At 32.2% G+C, this 22,965-nt stretch overlaps 1 protein-coding gene across 5 annotated transcripts in view; it reads right to left on the bottom strand.

Annotated features, from left to right (window-relative positions):
- Rbp6 (RNA-binding protein 6) overlaps nt 1–22,965 on the bottom strand; it is a 1,719,762-nt gene that overhangs the window by 1,212,343 nt on the left and 484,454 nt on the right. For all 5 annotated transcript variants that reach the window (XM_072525972.1, XM_072525971.1, XM_072525970.1 and 2 more), the window contains exon 4: nt 18,182–18,223. In XM_072525972.1, coding sequence (XP_072382073.1) covers nt 18,182–18,223 — 42 coding nt within the window. The remainder of the gene's footprint in view (nt 1–18,181; nt 18,224–22,965) is intronic.

Genomic DNA, 22,965 nt, shown 5'->3' with positions numbered 1-22,965 from the left:
TCACTTTATAATATACTTTTGATCTTTTTAGTGAATCTTTTTATTGTTCATAATTTATCTATGACAATATCATATATCGATCAAAACTATTCTCAAATTTCTGAAAAGATCTTTCTGAATTGGGGTAAGGCCGCATCTGTGTTAGGGTGCTCATTAGTGTTGGAGTAACCCGTATACATATACACACGGACCGTTAAGCGTAAATCTTTTCGAGTGGCTACGAACACGCTGTCAAGCCTGCAGGAAAAAATTCTTGAAATTGTTTTTCGCTGGAAGAACATGCTACCGCCTGCATACCACTCTAGTAGGGTTGTTATTTTATTTAGGATTTATTTAAATAGTAGTTTACAAAATACTCACATTTTAAAATAAATAAATATTTTATAATGATGACGGGAAGGTGTGTCCAATTGGTTCCAAAAATGGTTTAACCTTATGTACAGCGATTTTATGCAGTTAAGAGGGTATACGCTCGAATTAATATTCTAACCCTCAACTGGTCGGCCTCGAATTTGTATCGCAACTAGTCTAACATTTACTGACAGACTAGAAATGACAAAAAATGTAAAGTTAAATGTTTTTATAATAATATGAAAACAAATCAATTGGTAAAAGAGAAGCCAAAAAAGTAACTGATCTAATAACCCAGTCGTCACAGATTTTACCTCTAAAAATTATACGAACAAGCTAAATTTTGCTAAAAATGTCAATTTTGGGACCCTAAAAAAGATTTAAACAAGTTTACCACTCCTATTCCCATTCTTATTCTTAAGACACCACCTCGTAGGGGAGGGAAACATAAAAAAACTCGATTTTCCAAGAACCTAAACGCTGTAGAGAAGTGTTAAAATAATTATAAACAAAAATGTTCATTAGCATTTTTTCTGTAGAATAAACAACACTTGAAGCGGGCGGCAATTTTGAATTTTAGTTCCGGGTGTTTTATGCATATTTCAAATGCCTCACATTTTTTTGCCAAAACTCAAAACCAAAATTTCATGCTATAGGTTTTGAAAAGTAGGCTCTAGCAATAAAAATTTTATAGTGACTGGTTAATAAAAGTGATAAATTTTATTTACAAGACACAAAAATTTCTCATTTTAATTTTTGTCGATAGGACATTCTGATCAATATATATATCGATTTTTTTCCGTCAAGTTGATACATATTTTAGGCATAATAAAATTGATTTCTCGCCCGTAACTGACATTCAAAATCGCCGGTCTCTTCAAGCGTTGTTTCTGAAAGAATGGTTGATTCTACAGAAAAAGTGCTAATAAATATTTTTGTTTAGGATTTTTTAAGCTACATTTTTTATTTTATTCATTTTTTTCTCTAGCGTACATATTATTCTTTCTATAACCCCCGTCCCACCCGTACGGCGGGTGGGACGGGGGTTATAAAAAGATATAGAAAGACGATGAGGGTATAAGTGGTTAACTTTTTTTGTTGTAAAAGATGTAAAATGTAATTAAAGTAAATAATGTTTACACACGAAGCTATACTTCGAATAATGTTTAATTTCACATTGGTTACATAGAAAATCTTTAAAATTTAGAAAATGTCCAAGTCAAATTATAACTGAAGTTGCATACAGCGTGGACCAATTTTTAAACGTTTTCAATGCAGTCATTGCAAACTGCTTTTGTGCATTGAAGACATACAGGATTTTCTAAGAATTTTTTGTAATCATATTTGGTGATTCTTCGTTTTTTTCGGGGATATAAGTAGCAAATTTTTCATTTTTACCCAATTAGACAGCCTGTGTTGGAAGCTCTTGATTTTTCTTCTCGTACGCCAAGCAACCTTGTAATAGTTATCTGTGTTTCACGTAGAATATTTTTATCTATCAACCGCCCTTTCATTTGATACTGCTTTTTATTATTTCGATAGTTCTACTTTAAACACACTTTATTTTTTATTTCTTTATTAGCTTTGTAACATTTGTGTACGACGTATGAATTTATGGCGAACATGTCTAGAAGGCGGAAAAAGATTATAAGCGGAAATCTTTGCTTTCTGTGACTTAAAGTGCTTTTAGAACATTTTTCGTTTAAACAATCCACTCCATATTTGTTTTCTTTATAGTAGGATATGCTTTCTGGCTTATTATTATTGAAATCAATGCATTTTTCTGCATTTATTGAAATCCTGATACATTCTTTCCTAAATCCATAGTGTGGATTATTCTGTTCTTTTTTATGAGGTTGGAAAGCCGGTGGTATTCCACTCTTTTTTTTTTCATGGTACTACACATACGTTAATATTTTTTTTTCTCAAAATCTCGATTAGTTTTACCAAAGAACACCAGTTGTCAGCAGTATTTGCAGCACAGCAAATTGGTTTTGTGAGCCGTATAATCGCTTACGTGTACTTTAGAAACTTGTACTTATGTACTTGTCATCATTGCTTATTCCAAATCGATCTGTATCTTCCCTTGTAGATACACCCTTTATAATATGTATAAGCAACGATTTCGGGCAAGCGCGAGGCACTGAGATTTAAATGTGGTATCTTAACCCTCCATCACTCGCACCGTTAGAAAAATCTAACATTTTAAAATATTTCGCCATAATTTTCGAAATATTGCTTCTTTTGGGCTCTGCAACCAGGAATACTCCTATGAAGACTCGTAAAGACTATCTTAAATAATGGTGGGAATACCTATTATCTTATAGCCGACAGTAGTTGTTGTTAGTTCAAATCTAACAGGCGAGCTATCGCGTTCGTCGGAGTGCTAGAAAAAAATCTAACTACGCGAGTGTTGGCGTGTGTTGATTTTTAGAGAGATTACTTAAGAAAAGTTATAATATTATCATAAAAGGTAAGATTTTTAGTGAAATACCTATAGATTGTTAAACATCCGTTATTATAAGCGCTATTTTGGTTTATTGCAGGTAAATATGGACAAGAAAATGGAAAACCAGTTACTTAAATGCTATGAAGGGATAGACAGCGATGTGGAACCACTAGATTCTGATAAGGACTTAAGTGATGTTCGTTTTGAACACAGTATCTACAATATAGATTCTGAGCAGTCCACACAAGATCTACCCAGTGATCCTGAAGATGCCATGGAAGAAAGCGGCCAAGATGATGGTTATTCAAGATTTTGTGGAAAAGATAAAACACCGTGGTTGAAACATAAGAAACACACTCCCAAAGGTAAGACCATAGCTTGTAATATTGTTACTAACTTACCTGGGGTAAAAGCTAAAGCAAAAGGCGCCAAAACTATATTAGAATGCTGGAAATTGTTTTTCTCGCATGCTCTGATTAATAATAGAAACACGCAGGCCCGAATTGGATACAAACTGCGTACACTAGAGAGACGTGAAAGAAGGAAGAGGAGGCCTATGTCCAGAATTGGACAGCAAGAGCTCTATAGATAGATATGATCAATAATATTGTAAAATATACAAATCAAAAACTGGAGAGTGTTTTATACTTGCCCTAAGGATTGTCCTGCTGTTGACTACAAGGAAATGTAAGCATTTATCGGACTTTTTTTCCTTGCTGGGATAAAGAGAGCGCAACATTTAAATACTAATGAACTCTGGAAATTAAATGGCATAGCTCCAGATATTTTTGCAGCTACTATGTCCAAGAAAAGATTTCACCAAATAATTTAAGCTGTAAGATTTCGACGCCACTAAGAAGCAAGCAAATTCGGCAGTTGATAATCTTGCACCCATTCGAGAAATATATGAAATTTTTCTCTCTAACTGTTTATCTGCATACACTCCTGGATTTTACGTGACCATAGATGTAATGTTGGAAGCGATGGTCGATGCAAATTTAGTCAGTGTATAGCCAATAAACCAGCGAAATACGGAATCAAGATTTATGCCTTGGTGGACGCTGGAACATTTTTTACACAAAATCTCGAAATTTACCCCGGCAAACAACCTGAAGGACCATATCAACTAAAAAAAACGATGCATCTAGTGTAGTAAAAAGACTTATACGACCCATAAGTGGAACCGGTCGAAATAAAACTACGGATAATTACTTTTCCTCTGTACCCTTAGCTAACAATTTATTGAACGATCATTGCTTGACAACGATAGGTACTTTGCGTAAAAACAAACAACAAATTCCCCCTGAGTTGACAAACCTAAAATAAAGACCTTTATGTAGTAGCATATTTGCATATGGTGACGATGGAAACAAGTGTGTACTTGTATCATATGTGCCAAAAAAAAAATAAGAAGGTACTACTACTTTCAACACTACACAGCGATGGTTTCATTGATGAAAACACCAAAGAGCATACCATGAAGCCAGAGATTATAACTGATTACAACCTCACAAAAGGCGGAGTGGATGTTGTTAATAAAATGATTTCAGTATACTCGGTGACTCGATTTAGCAATCGCTGGCCTTTTACTGTTTTTTGCAGCCTACTAAATATTTCAACTATAAACAGCCAACAAAATGAAAGTCAGAATATATGGACAACTTACAGAACCTATAGAAATAGGCAGCGGAATAAGACAAGGGGATTCATTGAGCCCCATGCTATTCAATTTGATTATGGATGAAATCATCAAAACCGTTAACAAAGGAAGAGGATACAGAATGGGAAACAAAGAAATCAAAATACTCGAAGACGACCTAATATTGATAGCCGAAGACGAAGATAGTCTACAAAAACTGGTCCACAGATTTAACATAAGAGCAAGAGAATTTAATATGACAATCTCATCTCAGAAAACTAAAACAATAGTAGTCAGCAAAGAACCAACCAGATGTAAAATATAAATTGATGACATCAGTATTGAACAAGTAATGGAAATAAAATACCTGGGAATTACACTGTCTAGCTATGGAGACCTGGACAAAGAAGTGGGAGATCAAGTGCAGAAAGCAGATAGACTGGTAGGATGCCTTAATAACACTATATGGCGAAACAGACACATTGACACTGAGATGAAGTTAAGAATTTATAAAGTAAGACCAATAATGACATATGCCTCAGAAACAAGACCCGACACAGCCACAACGCAAAGGCTACTAGAAACTGCAGAGATAAGAGTACCAAGAAGAATTAAAATAAATTAATGGACACAAAATAAAAAAAAAGAATGGAATAACCACATAAGCAGAATGAATGAGACGCGTGTCGTCAAAATAGCAAGAGATAAGTCACCAATGGGCAGAAGAATTATCGGACGATCGCGCAAAAGATGGAGTGACAAATAATTTACAACTATATCACTAATATTGTAACATCTCGAAGAAGCTACTTCGCTAGCAACTTTCAATGTTCCATCTTCAACATCGTTCCAATATCCCAAATCTGCCTTTTCAGTTGAGACTCAGGATCCGAAATATAACCGGAGAAAAGCCATCAGTTTCTCAAGGGACAACAACTATAAAACCAAGATGTTCTTTTTGCCCTGTAAGAAAGAACAAGTTTACTTAACATTATTGTACTAACTGTAAGTTGCCGATATGTAAAGAGCACACTGGTTTAACAAATTTTACTTGCCACCACTGCCTAAAAGAGGAAGAAATCTAATTTTATGCGTAATGCGTACGTTTTTTTTTTGGAATAAATCCTCTTATTTGTTTTGTTCTAGGGTAATATGTATATAGTTTAAAAAATATTAATAATAATAATAAGTTCAGCGTTTTTTGTAAGTTAATAGCCAATAAACTTAACCAATAAGTATTAATGACTCATTTATTCGAACTATACCCATATGTTAGATAAAATCTAATACGCGAGTTATGGTGTAATTTTTTAAGGTGCGAGTGATGACTATTCTAATGTGAATAAACCACAATTAAAGTTTAAAATAAGTTAATTGAAGTTTCAATTTCCACTTCGCAAATCGTTCTCAAAATACAAACGGTCTCAATACAAATTACTGATATTTAAGTTTGCCTGAAAGTTAAAGTTAAATATTATGTTTTTATGGGATTGAGCCACAATTATTGGTTGTGATTGTAATGATAATCACATTTTTAATCAACTAATGTTTGACGTTTCGATTTCCACTTCGATTTAGAACGATTTCTGGAGTGGAAATCGAAACGTCAATAACATTAGTTATTTAAAATTGTGATTATAATCACAATTGCAACCAATAATTGTGTCTTGATTATATAAAAACATGACTCAACCTGATCATTTGGCATGTATATTTTAAATCTGCAGATTCCACGGAAGCCCACAAGCATTTCTTTTACAGTAACAGATTGTCTAAGATATCAGTAATAATGCCATTATTTTTAATAATTTTTCGGTATTGCATAAAGATTTATACAATAAAAGTTATATTTGTATTTTTTATATTCCAGAGGTCAATCTGTTGTATTTATTTCCATGCTTATATATGCTTTATTTACACCAATCCGGTCCCTCGGTATAGATAACGTAGTTCGACTAGGGCAATAGGTATGACTGCATTGTGGGCTACGTTGGCAGTCGTAGTAAGATTTATCGGATTTCAACTTTTCCGCGTAACACAACCGAAATGCCAACAAACTTCTTCAGACTATTAATAATAAGAATTAAACGCCTTTTTGGGAAATTCTAAGTTAACGCGTTGTTCTAAATTATACCGAGAATGGGAATTTTCGGGAAAACTCCAAAAGTAACTCCGAGTAAACCGAGTAATATATTACACTTCCTAAACTCTGTCTCGTCTTTTGAACCGGGCATATATTCAGGGTGATATAACCACGTTGACGTGACATTAAGGAAGGGTAAAATGGGAACAGCCATTTTGCTCTACAAAGTATTAAGGGAAAATTCTCGCCAAGTTTCAATTAGGTACGCGCCGATTAAGTGTGTTGCAGAATGAAGTGACATAAATCTTATGTTAAAATTATATTAAAATTCCTTCTTCTTATTACTCAACAATATAAAATGAATTTTAAATGCTGTGTCGATGGCAGCCGACGCACGACGCCTTTCTTATACACTTCAACGTCTTCTAAATTATTATCCGCCTAGTCGCATTATATTTTTAGTAATTAATGGCTAAAAACATTAGGGTTCTACGAAGCTTTTAAAGCATATTTTTGAAATATACGATTTACATAAAATAAAAACAATAATTACTGTTCTATGTTTTCAAATTCATTCACAATCAACAGTATTTGAAGGACCACGCATCTTTGTCAATTAAATAACGAAAGTTTAATACCGATATATACTGATATTGAACTCTCTATTTAATTAAGTGTCTTATGAATAATGGTTGCTATTAAACATAGTATAAAGTGTACATAGAATATAGACATATATAGAAGCAGTAGAGATGGATGCAATGAGAAGATCTTTAGGTATTTCCAGACGAGACCGAATCAGAAATGACGTAATAAAACAACGTATGGGAATAGAAGGAAATATAACTCAAGATATATAGAAGAAACAATTAAGGTGGTATGGGCATGTTCAACGGATGCCAGCAACAAGACTCCCCAAAAAAGTAGTAGAATGGCAAACCGATAGGTCGACGAAAAAGAGGAAGACCCAGATTAGAATGGCAACACGGCGTAAACAAGTCCATGAGCGAAAGAAATTTAACAACAAACGACTGCGAAGATAGAAAGAGATGGTATCGGATATAGAAGTATCGGACAACGTCGAAAGACGTTCTAAACCGATGTATATATATATATATATATATATATATATATATATATATTTATATATATATGTAAAGTGTACATTATCGATCTAACATATTTTTTACTTTTCCATGATCACATAACATTTAATGTTGAATTAATCATTAGTTTATTAAATCTCCTGCAATTTTGGCTGCAAAACACCCAGACGAACAAAAAAACCGCAAGAAAAAAGGCATAACAAAGTTATAAACATTTAATTTCAATCCAAACCATTGATTAAAAATACATTCTCTCTCTTCAATCCTGACCCCCCAGAGGGAGTTGTTTTTTTGTGGGAATACTTTTGCATATTCCTGTAATTTGACCGATCGATATTTTTATGATTTTGCTCGTGATCTTCGGTCTTATACCTTTCCTTGAATCTTTCCATGTTTTCTGTGTCTGCTCTTTGTATGATTCATATCCGTATGTCAGTATTGGGAATATCAAGCAAATCATTTTTAAAGTTAGTCAAATTTGAGAGTCCTTCCGTATCTTGCCCATATTTCTTACGGAGACTTTGGCTATATTACATCTACGGTTTATTTCTTCCTGTAGTGACCCTGTGTTTGTAATCAATGATCCTAGATATAAGTATGAGCTTACAACGTCAAACCGGTCAATCGTGATTATGTGAATGATTGTTATGTAGTATATCCACTATTATGATTTTTGTCTTTGATATGTTTAACTGCAGGCCAAATAATTGACTTTTGTTGCTCGTACGACTCAGCCAGTCGTACGAGATCAATTAACTCTTCTTGACCATTTGCAAGAAGAGCTGTATCGTCTGCAAAACGTGGGTGTTTAATTTATTGGCATTTATTAAGATGCCCTTTTCCCATCCTTCAAGTGCTCTTCTCTTAATATGCTCCTTTTAATATATATATTAAATAATTATGGAAACAATATATATTCTTGTCTGATAATTTGTTCTCGATGGAATTTGTGACGTTACAAAAGTCACATGTTTGTTATTTTTATTTTAATAAATTATTGTATTTTAATTTCTTTTGACTTTATTTATCTATTAACTTTTTTTTTTATTTTCTTATTTTTACTTAAAAAATAGTTGGCGTTCAATTCCTTAATCAACTAAATATCCTATTTAATCCGCAATTTTCATTTTCAATGTGCAATCACTTCAGTTATATTTCCTGGATTTGACTCCATTCTGTTCTATGTCACGGACGTGGAACATATAAATTTCTATTCCTCACTTCAAAAGACAGTGTGTCTGTCAGTTCTGCCCTGCCATGTCACTTCGGTGCTGAGGTAGGGGCGGTTCAGTGGAAAGGGAGATTGATTTTTATATTACTTTTGCTTATTTAAGCTGGATATCCAGTTCAAAATTTATTTTATTTATTAAATCTTCTCTGGGGTAAATTATATTCAATATTTAACCAATATCTTCTTTTTTGTTAATTTGATTGAATTTTTTTATACATACATATATAACGTCCTCCGTACATGTATCTTTTAAATTTAAAATTCGTCCAATATGCAATTGATGTCTTTGATATAATTTGGCCTAATTTTTGTCGACCATTTTGGGTGAAGAATTCCACAGCACATGGTTGACCATGAAATATTAACTGCAGCTGCTATTTTGAACTCAATGGCTGCCAGAAAATACAAACACGAAAGTATCTAAATTCAAATACATCAGCAACTAACCACTACATTCTGCAATCTTATCCAGCTATTTGAAGACAAGATCAGATGTCATAAGTATCATTTAAAAATATTTTTAGGTAAAGGTATAGGCAAAATTTGTTGTGTTTGATTTTAATTTAATATTGAAATTTTTAATTCTTATACTTAGTTATATGTATAATAAATATGATTAGTTAATTGTTTAGATTATTTGTCCTAGCCAAACTCATTTTTCATATTTACTTTTAAGATAAGACGTTCTCACACCTGAGAGACTGAACTAAATAAGGCCTAATAATTGGCACCCAAAGAAAGTGGTGAGTTTTATTGTTCTACATTGGCTCCAAAATTTCGGAGGTAGTTATTTTGTTACCCATATTTTCACCCACGTTTCTGATGGGTTGTTCAATGGTTACAAATTCGTTTGAGAGTATGTAGCTCTTTAACTGTTTCAGTAGTGTGGTCGTATAGTTCAGTTTCAAGCGAAATTAAGTGTTGTGGTACGCCTACTTCTTTTAGTATCTGCCATAAGTGTTGCCGTTTGACCCTGTCAAATGCTTTGTAATAATCTATAAAACAAATTTGTAGTGGGATATTAAACTCACTAAATTTTTTTGTTATTTGTCTAATGTTTGGAAGATGTTCTCGAGTACCTCTGCCTTTGGTTTATTCACTTTGCTCTTGGGGTATTTCTCTTTGTAGAAAAGTTTTCAGTCTCTCATTAATTATGCGTCTCATAGTACGACACTGTCGCCTTAAAGGGCACATAAATAAAATCGAACTGAGAGTGCGAATTGTAGATTTTGCTAGGTTGAAGACTACCCTGTTCAAGATAAGGCGAAATACTTTCTGTACAACTGCATAAGGCTCAATATATTTGAGCATTATAAGCTCGAGCCCTAGTACTTTGTAGAAGTATCAACATAGGCCATAATATACTTTCTTAAAAAGGCTGGGCTGAAAGGACGGCTTTATTCTAAGAATGAGTAACAATAGATCTCTTAGGTTGAGTGGAAGGGTGGTTAAGCACCTACTGATAGTAAACCTAATCCAACCTAAACTGAGTGGTACTAATTATTAAAAATTAAGTCCTTAAGTAGGCAAGGTTAGTGTGCCGAGTGAGCGTTCTTCACTTCACTAAAACACTGCGAGTCGGACATTCAATATAAAAATATTTGTTACCCAATAAGACACAAAGGAAATGGCACAATAGGCTGGGTCCAATTTTACGTAATAGACTCAGATATGATCAGTTAATGAATTTATATCCAAAGTTAAGAAACCTTGCCGCCACAAAAAAATCATAAGTTTTATAGGCAGGCGTGGTTTCAGTGGATGATCTGTATAAACGTCTAGAATAGGGTTGCATCCGCGAATTCAGCTGTGTCTGAACCAACGCAATGTAGCGTAAATAGTGTGATTTTATACTTACTTTAATTTTTAAATCTGTACAAAAACAGGATTTACAGCGATACCACATTTACTCAAAGTAATAATGCACCATCTGTTGCGCAGATTCGCTATTAGCGCAAAATACGTTACTAGCGTAAGTATTTACACAAAAATTTCCTTTTTGTAACTGATTCTTTTTATTAAGAATATTGTTAAAAGTGAGACAACTATCAGTTCTTTTTTAGAAAAATACTTGATCAACCGGATATAAAAATATTTAGTTCAAATTATTTTTTCTTTAGCACAGAAAAACGACTTTCCTTCAACAAAGCTTATACTATACTTGATAAAATTCCTTCCGACAAAGCGATTGCTAAGAAAAACTGACGACTTAAATTTACTTACCGGTAAAAAAAGTTGTTACAGTTCTGGTATAACTTAGTATAAATATTGTAGAAATATCAACATACTTTCTGTTGGTTTTGTTTTCCCTCATATAGTTAACCTAGATTTTGCATACAAAAACCTATCTAACAATAAATTATTGTTGATACAATGTTGTACAGTGTTGATTTATATAAAGTTGTAAACAAATAACCACAGGAAAGTGAGTATCTTTCGTTAAAATTGCAGATCGCTTGGATAATTATCGCCCACGCTTTGCGTCAACTTGTTAAAAACAATTCGTTAACCAACCGCCGTCTTCAGACCAGAGTGATTTCATCTGCCAAACTACACAGACGTGTGTTTGAGCTACGGGGTAGCGCTCACTACCTAGCCATACTTTTGTTAATGTATGTCGAAGAAGACGTCGTTTTCGGTAGCTGCTGCTATTAATTCCATGGAGTAATATACAACCTATATCGACATATTATGTGAAAGTCATTGCTACTCTAATCTTTCCTATCGTATCATATTCTATTGTACTCCTGTGATTCACCAGTAGACAAGATTTGTGATATAGATATTCAAAGTTCGTATCGTATTTGGTTCCGAACAGCTGTTTTTATGATTATTCATTTTGTAAAGCATTTTTTGCATATAAATAAGTACTGGTTTTTGTATGTTTAGCACGCGTATTTTAATTTGATATATCTTAAGGATTTATTAGCATTTAAGGTATACACAATGTTCTGTTTTATGTCACATGCTGTAGAAATAGTTTTTATATAGTCTTCTTGCTTATTTCTTTTTATATCGTAACACCCAAGGCTAAAGCGTGCAACCAGCGGATTCTATATTAAACAAAGATATTCTACTTCTTTTCTGGTGGCCTCGTATGTTGTTTAAAGGTCATAGTATATGAAGAAAGCAACAAAAAGGTTTCTTTCTTTTTATGGTTATTGATATTCGCGTCCAGTTCTGTGATAATTTCTTATCATATAATATCAAGAAAACCGGTTTGACTCTCTGCTGACTAGCCAATATTAATGTAAAATCACCAAAAAAGGATAGCTTAGGTGTGACAATGTGTTCATAATCAGACGTATATTAAACTATTGAGGAAATAGAAATATTATCTCCCACCAGTGTTAGTTGATGAGCTTGGTGTGAAGCTCAAAGACTGAATAACCACTAAGTAAGGTTATGAAGGTAATTTTAAAATTTATAAAGAGAAAACTAAAGATAAATTTGAGCAGGTTTAGTGAACGGGTACGTGCTGGTCATGACTAATTGTATCAAAGGAAAAGGACATTATGCTGACATTGACTACTTTTTCACAACAACTAATATTTTACTTCCATTACTAAAAAATTAAATTTAAGCGTTTGACAATAACGCGCCAATAGAAAGAATTTTTTAATTGGATTCAATGGCGATTAGCAAAAAGGGGAGATTTCAATTAGGCAGTTTGTAAAACTAAAGTATGTTGTATTAAACGGAAAGATAAACTAACTATTCACCTGTTCTGTTATGACTAAGTCAATTGGGTGACTTAGACTATACCGAGGGTGTATAGCTAAAGTTAGTCAAGCTAATATAATGAAACTCTCCTACTTCTAGGGTAATTCACATATAATTTTTAAACAAAGAACTAATTTTATTCTAAGACTGAATATTTTTGGATGCAAAGTTAATAGAAACACAGTTTTTGCAAAGATAAAGTATTCAATCATATTGATACTATACCGAACATACTTATTTTGACCTAACCCATATAAGGGTTGCATCTCGAGACGACGATGATCTGTGTTCGGGAACCTTCCAGACGTATTGATTGGGATGGAGATCGAAGCATTAATACAAGCGAATAGAGATGGACTATTCCAGAATATTCTAGTACATAATAATTTGTTTATATAAGTAGCGCTAATGTTAGCTAAGTTAGTTGATAAGATATTATCGTGCTGAAAACTTCGAAATAAATATATTTATATAAATTAGAACCGCTCGTTTTATTTAAACATGCTACAGTTGGTGTCACGGTGTAAGGATAATTGATTTATTTAAAAATAAATTCAGCAGTGACTTTTGAAAAAGACTTTTGAACTTTTAAAAAGTATTGTTCGTCGGGAACATCCGCGTAGTTCGGTAGTGATCTTTGTAAAAAAAAGAACATTTAAAAAGTACGTGTGTGCCTGACCAAAGATGAGGCTTGCAGAACTTTTAGTAAAACAGTTGCGTGAGCAACTAGAAGAACGTGATGAAAGCGGGTCCAAAAGGATCCAAGAACGACTGAAGAAAGATGACCTAGAAACATTCCAGTTTCAATTAGCTGAAGAAGCAGTTTTAACGAAAATTCTTTTTCTTAGGGTGCCTGTCCGTTCCAAACGTTGCCGATCATTCTGGCTATGATGACTTTGTTGGTTGCTGTATGAAATAGCTGTGTTGACGTCTTTCTAAACCATGCTCTCAGGTTAGCAAGCCAGGATATTCTTCTTCGTCCTGGGACTCCTTTTTCCCTCAATTTTACCTTGCAAAATGCATTGAAGTAGCTCGTATCTGCCTTGATTTCTCATTATATGTTCCAAGTACTGCAGCTTACAGCTCTTCACGATGTTGACCAAATCCGCAGTTGTATTCATCCTCCGCAGTACTTCTTCATTGGTGACTTTGTCTGTCCATGGTATCTTTAGGATCCTTCTGTATGACCATAGCTCAGGAACGAAAATAATTGATGGAAAATTCGAAAATGTTTCTTAACAGTTCGATGAAGCGTTTAAAATTGTTAAAGAAGCAGCTATACAAAACGACGAGAAATTTGAAAATGTTTCTCAAATGATCGAGGAAACTTCTAGAAAAAATAATGATAAATTAGAGAACTTTTCCAAAAGATTTGATTATATGTCTCAAATTATTAAAGAAGCAGCTAGACAAAACGACAAGAAATTCGAAAATGTTTCTAGAAGATTCGACGAAGTATGTAGTCAGAACAATGAGAAATTTGAAGAAGTTTCTAGAACATTCGATAAGATACAGGAAAAGTGTAAACGACAAGATAGAAGACGTAGAAGAGACGATAAAACAATTAGACACCATGATAACCAATAACAAAAGTGTTACCACCAGCTAATGCAGTAGTTTTAGATCCTATAGTGAAAGAAGAATCACCTAGAGACGAAACGACACATCATATGAGATTCAAATTGCCACCATTTGATGGAAAGTCTTCTTGGTCCATATACCTTAGACAATTTAAATCTATTGCGACAGCTAATCATTCGATAGGACAAGAAAAGGCAGTTTCCTTTACTGCTGCTTTACGAGGTGATGCTGCGGATATCCTAAGATCAATTCCTAAGGGCCAAGAAAAATGTTACCAGATCTTGTTTATTCGACTAGAAAAACATAACGGAGATGCTTATCTACAACAAATCTACAAGGCGCAACTAAGACGTAGAATTCAGCAAGCAAGTGAAAATTGGCAAGAGTTTAAAGCAGATGTTGCTCGTATAGTGCGGTTGGCTTATCCGGAGATACCAAAGTGTCCTGTAGATTCCGCCATCCTGAGCCTGCATATAGAGTTGCTGATCGGAACGCTCAGATCTAATAGAGGAGCAGTGTACCGAATATGCTTATCTCGACGTAGCCCATATAACGGTTACATCTCGAGACGACGATAATCTGTGTTCGGGAACCTTCCGGATGATTCTACTATTTCAGAATATTCTAGAACATAATAACTTGTATATACAAGTAGCGCGATATTAGCTAATTTAGTTGATAAGATATTATTGTGCTGAAAACTTATAAATAAATATATTTATATAAATTAGCACCGCTTGTTTTATTTAAACTTGCTACAATACACTAAAAGGCCCATATAAAATGCCAATATAATCTGAAAAAATCTAAATTATTGATTCATAGGATTAAGAATAAAATTGCATATGCCTATGCCATAATACTAATAATTACCAGAATTTAAAATTATATTTGTGTTGCTTTTAACTTGTTTTTGTCTAAATTATTATCAACATTTTTAAAGAGCGATAATACATTTTTGAACAGCAAGCCGACAGTTCCATTATATTTTTTCACAAGCGAAATACATGTATACTACACAAAAAATCCCCAGTTGATGAATTTTTGTTTTGTCAAGTGTTTACCTCACTCACTTTGATCGACAGTTTTCGTGGAAAAATCTCTACCCTCTTCACAATGAGCGGAAAAAGTTTATCTCGTACGTAATTTAAATAGAAAATTTTTATGCGCATAATAAAATACTCCAAAACAGATAAATTTTCAATGTAAAATTCCCTCTATAAACGCATTTTTGAAGCCGGTGATGTATAGGAAATTTCTTATTAAGGGCTCGATTTTGAGAGGGAAAATAACTAATTTTGAATGTAATAAAAAAATAAACGCTCTTTTTGCATACTTTTCAATCGATACGTTGTACTTTACTCAATGAATTTGGGATTTTAAAATTGCTGAGTGAAATTGATTCGGGATGTGTCGAAAACCACATGCAGTGAGATTGGAGTAATGCGTCTGTTGATGCAATTCGTGGAATTCAAAATTATTGTATTTATTTTGAATTGTTTTACTAGTTTTTACTAGTAAACTCTTACTTTTTTATTTTTGAATTGGGTATTAAGTAACAGATGTAGTAACATTTTTCAGGAAGAAAGGAGTCGGGTATAGCAATAGGTACAGTAGTAGTTGAAAAGTAACCGTTTTTATTCTACTGAGAAAATATATACTCTTGTATTACAAGCTTTGTATTAAGTTTGTTAAACATTATGTAACAACACCAATTATTCGCCTAAAGCTAAATGATCCCTTGAAAGAGAAACACTGGATAACAGATAAAAGCCTTAAAATAATTGCGAATAAAAGAAATCTTTGTCAAAATGGTGTACATGGAAATGAAAAAAAGCGAGAAAAAAGAAAAGAAACTTCAACAAAGAAATAAAACGAATAAACAAGACTATTAACAATAATACTATCACAATATATGCAAAGAATTTACGTCAGGATCAAAACAATCAGCCGAGAGATCTATTTTGACAAATACGCTGCATAACAAGAGACTTTAAGGCCAAAACTTTGGCCATTAAAGGCCACACAGAAACCCTAAGAACCAAAAGAGAAGACATAGCAGAGACTTGAAGATTATATTTCTGGGATCTATATAAAGATTAAAGATTATTAACGCCAGGTACTTGTTTACCAAACTTCTGAAGAAATCGAAGAAGAACCTAATAACTCAAGAATAAAATAAACCTGGCGATCAGCTAAGTCAAATATATTAAAGCAGCAGGTCCAGATATGATAACAGAAGAACTGCTTAAAGCCACAGACAAACCAAAATAACATTGATTCCCTTGCTTTGTAACAAAATATGCCATTCCAAGCAATAGCCGGATGACTAGACAAAATCTACACTAACGACAATACATAAAAAGGCAGCTTTCATAGATCCGACATTTATAGAATCCTCTTCCTTATCTCAGATGCCAGCAAGATATTGCTACATATAACCACTCAGAGACTAAAAACTTTCCTACAAAGAGAAATACCATGAGAGTAAACTGGATTTACCAAAAGTAGAGGTCCCAAAGAACACCTTCTAAACATAGGACAAATAATAGAAATATTTAGGGAAGACATAATCCCAGTATATATTTGTTTTATAGAATATTGCAAAGTGTTCGACGGGTCAAATGCCAACATGTATGGCAGATAATAAAAGTAGATGTACAAAAACATTTAATTTCGCTTATAACTGAACTACGCGAAAACACTAATGGAACAGTTAAAGTACCTGATACACTTTCAAACGAATTCCATCTAGGAAAAGGTGTCAGGATGTATGTAAAATAAGGTTAATCAACTGCTTAATATTCCTAATACCGTCATATGGATATTAACCTTGGACTGTACGACAAGAGGAAAGAAGAAATATAAACGTCACTGAAATATTCTGTAGGATAATAATGTTACAAAATCTATGGACCTACCACAGGACAAATAATTAAATTTTAAAGGAACTAAAGGTCAGCAAACCGCTCTCGGGCAAAGTCTATCTCCAACAATTAAAATACTTTGAACATCAGCAGACATCGTAAATATGGGAAGATTATCCAAGGAAAGGTAGAAAGCCGAAGATCACGAGGAAGATCCCCAACAAGGTGGATCAACCAAATTACAGAAATATACGCAAAAAAACTATGCATGAGTTACGAGTCACGAGAGACAGAGATCTTTGGAGACAGATAATACATGATATCATGATGATTACTTCACTCCCTCCTGGGGGTCAAAACTAAAAAGAAAAAGGGAATACAAGCAGAGATTTATGTAATCGTGCAATGCGCAAGGGATATAAACATAAAGACTTTATACAGATATAAACATAAGGTTCGACAATTTTCCTTTCATTTTGTAGAATCTACATAACGTCATATTAATAGAGATAATAACTGAATGAGCTATGATCTATGTTAATACCTTGTAATTATCGTTAGTTGAGTTTTTATTAATTTACAAATAATTTGTACCTCTAATACAAATTTGTGTAACGAAAAGAAGATTTAGAATCTTTTGCTTACCATTGGTCCAAAATATTTTTAAGTGTATTATAATAAGTTGCTTTTATAGCTCGAAGAATGGTTCTGGTCTGGAAGTTAAATTTAATATAACTTTTATATTCGGAGGATATTATCGTTAATGTAAAAAATATTCTTTCATTTTTTATATTCTCTATAATCCTTTCATATTAAATAATTTTGGAAGGTAAAGTACAGGGCAAAAGATCAGCAGGAAGACCCCGTAACTGGTGGCTGAAAGACCTTAGATGATTTGACCGCTCATCCACAGGAATGTTCCTGTTTCTAAGATTTCTAGGAATATTCTTTGTATACTTTTATTAGGTTATTAGATTTGCAAATAAAAAAATTTTATTGTTATACCTTCAATTTTTAAACATCATGTAATGGGTGTCCGCTCATCATGGACTTTCGGCTGATGTTTGCCGCATAGTTGGAACCAACTGTTTTCCTCCGTCATTTCATTATTTAAAAAACATATTTTTCAATATTATATAGATACAACTTACCTTTGGGTGTGCTCTTCTTGGAAATGCTACTTTGGGATCAATCTGAAAAAAAGCAATATAAATTAGTATAAAAAAATTAATAGAAATATATATATATATATATATATATATATATATATATATATATATATATATATATATATATAATATTCTAATTTATCAAATCTTTCTTAATACTAAATTTAAGCATGACGTGAGAAGGTCATGGTTTCGTGTACGTAAACTTTTTCCGACTATGATCATTTAGAAGAAAACATTATTTTGTTCCCATTTTGTTTTAAATATTTTCCTACACAAAGGCAAGATTTTGCTGGGTGGATGTCGAAAAGTCAAAGGATATTTCGAAAACACTTTCTGCATTTAAACTGCTTTATACAAATACACTTACTCAAAATATACAACACACGACGCACTACAAACACACACTCACACATATACATACTTCAATTCAAAGTTTCAAAGTATCCGATTTTATATTTCTTCTGGTTTTATTTGAACTCTTCATTAAAAGTGTATTCTAGACTTTCACAAAGTTAGAAGATTACTAAGTAATACAATTTGTACATCAACATGTTAATCGAAACTGCAAGCCACAAAAAGGAAAATATAAATACTTCGAGAAGCAGAACACTTAAGGAAAATTTCGAATTTTCTTGCGGGCTAAGTAACCACGTTCTCGGTTAACGAAGCAAAGAAAATCATAAAATCTAACATTTTAACCGTTTTATGTAAGTTTTTCAGTTGGTATTAAATAAGGAAAAATCAGGGATAGTCGAATTGGCTAATTATAACATCAACTGTGTTACGACTCAATTTTCGTTTGTCAGGACAAATGAAATTCGAAAAGTTAGCAAATGTTACTGTTGAGGAAATATCTACTGATTACATATTACAAATTGTTAAAACTAAAAACCGTTTTTCTCGCATGTCTGATATATTTATTAATATGTTAGTTCTAAATACATATATATATATATATATATATATATATATATATATATATATATATATATATATATATATATATATATATAGATATATATATATAGATATATATATATATATATATATATATAGATATATATATATATATATATATATATATATATATATATATATATATATATATGTATGTATATATAAATATATATATATATATATTTATATATATATATATATATATATATATATATATATATATATATATATATATATATATATATATATATATGTATATATTAAATGGCCAAATATATGGCCTAGGAGGACAAATTCGTTAAACTTCCCGTGCTCGAATCAGTATCAATAAAGTGTTATGATCATTTCGGCCTATCCCAGCCTCAACAGATACTTGGGCTGATACAAATTCAAACTCGGAAAGTCCAACGAATGTCTCCCAAAACTTCACTACACCAGTAGTTAGCTTACAAAGGCGCCACCTGCTTTGGCGGTCGTGAACGAATACGATATGATAATATCGTTTTCTGTATCCTCTGCGCTATGCGAAATGTGTAAAAGATAAAATTTTTAGCGAAAGCCGCTATCGCTTACGGGAACGGCCCAATACTAAGGAAGCAATAAAAAACGGGTGCTTCTAAGTGAGTGTCTTTTATTAAAAGACAAGCTTTCGCCACATAATTTTGGGCTTCATCAGACCTTTACATCATCAATTAAAGATGTTATTTTTTTATTCTTACCTTAATGTTGACACTGTCTCTTAGTGTATAGTAAAATCGATATGAAAATACACATAGTTTTAAAACCATACCAATCGCATCTCCCAATTGGAGGAAAAATGGCAAATAAAGCTTTATTAAATATTTAAAATTATTTTAATATAACCATGTGGCCGGCATTTTTGACAAGCACTTGTTAATTAAGTCATGTGTCGTTTCAACTGTCACTTATCGAAACGTCACCTGTCTTAATCACTTCTTCTTTTTGTTAGCATAGAACACTAACATTATTGAGTCACAATATCCCTCCTCCTTTATCCGGGCTTGGGATCGGCACCGACATTTACTGAGCTACTCAATCCACCCAGCACTTACCGGAGGTGGAGTTAAGTGTTAGTTCCAAATTTGTGGCTTATTTTTAAAGGTATTCATAGACAGGGTTGGAGAAATTAAATGTTATACTTACTCACAATCTATTTAGTAAACCTTGGTCGCTCGGTTTCGAACACTTGCTGCTCGAAAATTTGTTGTTCATCGTTAAATCTCTGGAAATGTTAACTTAAAATGCTAAAAATTAAAAATTGTAACTAATAGGGTTCTATCAGGTATGTTCAAATAGTGCGAATATTATGTATGCATGGTTTGAGAGAATTAGTACTTTCATGCCGGTTTAAGGAATGTAGTAACAAAAACACATACTAAACGCTAATTTATGTTATTTTGTTTTATACTGGTGATCAGCTTCATTACACATCGAAAATTGTGCGAAATTTTTTTGGGGAGACAGTTTGGAAACAAACTATTGTTGTAATAATATAAGAAAGAACTATTGATGTAATTGTTTTTTCGAATTTAAATTATGTTGTATTTATAAATTTATTTTTATTGATTACAGAAATATATTTTACAAGATATATGTTATTTATTTATTTATAAATACAACTTTACTTATAGTCGGACAAACATTCACATCAGTAGTTGTTTCAAATATCATAACAATAGTTTGCTCTCCAACTATCTTCACAATAAATATTCCGCAATATTTGGATGTGTATTGAAGCTGTTGACAAGCAGACAACAGCATGGCATAAATGAGAGTTTAGTATGCGCCTATAACTACAATCCTTGAACCGACATACCTCATAGAACCCTATTAGTTACAATTTGTAATTTTGAACATTGTAAGTTAACCTTTCTAGATACCTGACAATAAACAGCAAATGTTAATCGAAGGTTTAATAAAAATAACATTTATTGCTCACACTTAGTTGAAATGGACTCGCATATTTTGGCAAATTTTAAACAAAAAATTTTAGGGGGTTTTAAAAAAGAAGTTCCTTTAGTAAAAGTTCACAAGAAAAATTAAAAGTTGCTGAAACAAACAAAATGGCAAACATTTAAAAAATTGTATAAAAATTGACTGTATAAAACTGTTCTGAGAAGCTCTGCCAGTCTTTTTATTTATCTAACTAAAGCATTCGTTTTATTTTATTTCGTTTATAATGGTTGTATGTCTATTGTGTTTGTTGTCTTCTTTAGTGTAAAAAGACTTTCTTTTTTTACACTTTGTCCTCACTTCCTCTTTAAATCATGGGGTTTTCTTTTCTGATATGTTAGTGTTTGTAATTTTCCTCTCTCCGAGTGGTTATGCTGCTGTGTTAATTATGTTTTTTAGCTTTTTTCGATGTTATTGTTTTGTAAACTTTTATTTCCAGCAATATTATTTAATATTCTTTTTCTGTACTCGTACATACGTAGTATTCGTAGTATACGTAGTTAGTCCTTCGACTCTGATTTTTGTTTGTGTTGGCGCCGCTCTCTTCGGTGTACGAAATATCAAATTATAATAAAATATAAATAAATATCATTTGATAGTAAATTTAATTACTACATAAACTATGTATATGTTTAAAAATAATAATTATTATATTTATATAAAATTATTTTTAAACCAGAAGTATGTTAAAAATCTAAGCAGATGGATTCACTATTGTTATTAATCGGTTGACATTTATGACTTCTCAATTATGACAATCGTTGCGTATCGAATCTTTTATTAAAAAATATTTCAATTATTACAATAAATATATGATGACTTGAAATTAATTGATCGAAAGTAGTGAATCGGTGTGATAAACCGCTATTTTATGACTCTACCCGTGACGACGCCATCTTGTGGCAGTAGTTCCGTGATGACGCCATCTTGTGGCGCTAGTTCCGTGACACTCGTTTCAAAATTTTACTATAGAGAAAAAAGTAATACTACGCCAGTACAGAAGCTCCGCTTCAAAAAAAAATTGTTAAAAATGTGTCATTTTTTAGCATTCTATACGGTAATAGTACCTTAAATAAATATTTTGTCAGAGGCTTCCCAAGTCTAATATTATCCTTAGTAATTTCAATGCAAATAATAATAAAAACCAGGAATACCAAAAATCTACAGGACAAATTAAATATTTGATCAAATAAATTTTTATTTAACTGTTAATGAGACATCAAAAAATATTTTATAGATTTCACACTTCGTATAGTAAATTGAATAAAAACTTTCTTTACATAAAATTAAAGAAGTCAGAATTTTTTCTCTCCAGATTATAATAAGTGTTAAAATATTAATATTATAACAATCTATTGATTATTAATATATTAGATTATTGAGACAACTGAAGATTAATGCATTTATAATATCTATAAATTATTTTTATTATAAGTACATATGTGTAAGTAATTTATCTTTTTAAATTTACCTTAATGTGGGATACAGCATTGCATTATTAAAACTTCATGTATGTGTAATTAATGTCAAGGGAATATAATTTACAGAAACCACCGTTAAAAAAAAACAAAAAAAAGAGCTGACAACACAATTTTTTAAACAACACCCAGTAGAGGAATGAAAAGAAAATTGTGGATGCAGTAGCATGACATAAATATTGTATTAACCATTACTCTACAACAGAGTATAAGTATACTTCAACTCCAGCTTCCAAATTGGACTTGCATATTTCATTTTGGTTCACCTTTTTTAGTTAGCCTCTGGCTGATGTAGGGTTTAATCGTACAATAGAGAAGAATACTTTTAAAGTACACCATATTTGTTAAAGAATA

This window comes from Diabrotica undecimpunctata, chromosome 3 (genome assembly GCF_040954645.1).
Source record: "Diabrotica undecimpunctata isolate CICGRU chromosome 3, icDiaUnde3, whole genome shotgun sequence".
NCBI lineage: Eukaryota > Metazoa > Arthropoda > Insecta > Coleoptera > Chrysomelidae > Diabrotica > Diabrotica undecimpunctata.
This window is presented reverse-complemented; position numbering and strand designations above follow the sequence as displayed.